The 1,998-nt window shown below is 47.9% G+C and overlaps 1 protein-coding gene across 1 annotated transcript; it reads right to left on the bottom strand.

Moving 5' to 3' along the window:
* Positions 1–706: 706 nt before the first annotated feature.
* LOTGIDRAFT_68597 (hypothetical protein) lies at positions 707–976 on the bottom strand (the record flags this gene model as incomplete). Its single annotated transcript, XM_009058351.1, has 1 exon — positions 707–976. A coding segment is annotated over one exon (270 nt), but the record flags the coding sequence as incomplete, so codon positions are not given.
* Between the last annotated feature and the right edge of the window lie 1,022 nt (positions 977–1,998).

Raw genomic sequence — 1,998 nt, 5'->3', positions numbered from 1 at the left:
TCCCTATATATGNCAGAGGAAGTTGGATCGTGGCGATGTGTCTGGACGATAGGANCGGGGATGAGGATGTCCTGAATTCGCTCTAACTCATCTAGAGCTGGACAGTAGTGGATGGAGCGTGAAGGGTCTGCATGAGCTGGGATGAGGATGACCCTGCATTCGCTTTAACTGGTCTAGAGCTGGGCAGTAATTGACCCGCTGGTGATTGTTGGTGCAGGACGGGCTTGAATGAGCAGGAAAAGGGGAATCCATGGAATCGGTCGATATTTGTCAAAAGATAGATCTCTTGGTCGCACCGCTTCGTAGTGAAAGGCAGCACTTACGGGAGGAACCACGGGAAGGTGAACCTATTTCTCCTCCCATGGCATTATTACCACTAGGACTCCCCAACCAGTCAGGAGGGTGAGGATCTCTTTGGGATGATCCCGCCTAATGGCTTCCCTACAACCTAATGACTATTAATGCTACTACTTAAACCTACTCGCAGCTGCTGGATCGCCCCGATCAGAGTGATAAGGTTAGGAAAATCCAGCCCAGCAGCCAAGGGACCATGTCGTTATTACCACTAGGACTCCCCAACCAGTCAGGAGGGTAAGGATCCCTATGGGATGATACCGCCTAATGGCTTCCCTACAGCTTACTCACTATTAGTTGAAGGAAGGAGAAGGAACGTAGACGATTAAAGTGAAGCATCTATGCCAGGAAAGGGGGCACGTGCAATAGAGGTAGAAGCCTCTGTGCCAGGAGAGGATGCACGTGCAATAGAGGGAGAAGCCTCTGTGCCAGGAGAAGGGGTGCGTGCAATAGAGAGAGAAGCCTCTGTGCCAGGAGAGGGGGCACGTGCAATAGAGGGAGAAGCCTCTGTGCCAGGAGAAGGGGCGCGTGCAAAAGAGGGAGACGCCTCTTTGCCAGGAGAGGATGCACGTGCAATAGAGGGAGAAGCCTCTGTGCCAGGAGAGGTGGCACGTGCAATAGAGAGAGAATCCTTCCGGAACACACGAGAAAACTTGATATGCTGATTTTGCCGCTGAACTGTAATGATATGAGTTGTTGTTTTTAAAAGTTCGGTGTATAGATGTTTTGAAGTGATGTTCTGCTGCCAGTCGATTTTGAGTTTTCTGTCAGTGTTGAACTCTCTGAGAGTGAGACCCATCCAATAGAAGAACAAGGATTTCCAGGGATATGGACCACTTTACCAACTGGAGTCTGAGATCGATGTTACATACCCCTAGTCCTCCTTTCTCCAACGGAAGATAAAGGGTGTCTCGGGCTATCCTCTCATTTCCTCCATCTCAGATGAAGGAGAGGATAGTCCGATTCAGCTCCTTTATTATGCGTTTGTCGGGTTTGACTATTTGACTATATTTAAATATATGAAGATTATCTACATCAGTCTCTTCAAAGGGAAGTTTGGATCGTATAAGGACTCCCCTATTGACTCGGCCTTCAGGTGAATTGAGTTTTGTATTGATCTTCTCGAGTTCGTTATTATATTGTTCTCTATATGTAATGTTTTCTATGTCGACGTGAACAAACGATTTCAGCAGATTTCCAAATTAACCAAGGATGTTCACCATCTGAATACGTTTGGTGACCAACGCCACACCCACCCTGGCCTATGTGTTGTGTTCGGACGGGGTCCATCTGAACCAACTAGGCCAGGGATCTTTACTCTGGGCACTGACCCGAATATTGCCTTGACATCTATGTTGTCGTGAATTGTTCAATAAAATTGTATTATTCCTAACGGTGTCTTGCATCAGTGCAATCAATTCCCCGTCTCTGAAACGGCGAAACGGCTGGGTGCCAGCCCTGGTGTGTTGGGCCTCGTCAGGTCGATTGGGCCTATGCAATTAGCCTGGAATTAGCCTGGCTTAGTCCAATTCCCCATAGACTCTCCATGTTACCAGAGTTGGACACGCAAGGGCAGACGGAAAGTCGTCAGAAATTCGCTATAACCATGGGTTACACTCATAAGAATCTTAACTAAAGGTACGT

This window comes from Lottia gigantea (assembly GCF_000327385.1).
Source record: "Lottia gigantea unplaced genomic scaffold LOTGIsca_330, whole genome shotgun sequence".
NCBI lineage: Eukaryota > Metazoa > Mollusca > Gastropoda > Lottiidae > Lottia > Lottia gigantea.
This window is presented reverse-complemented; position numbering and strand designations above follow the sequence as displayed.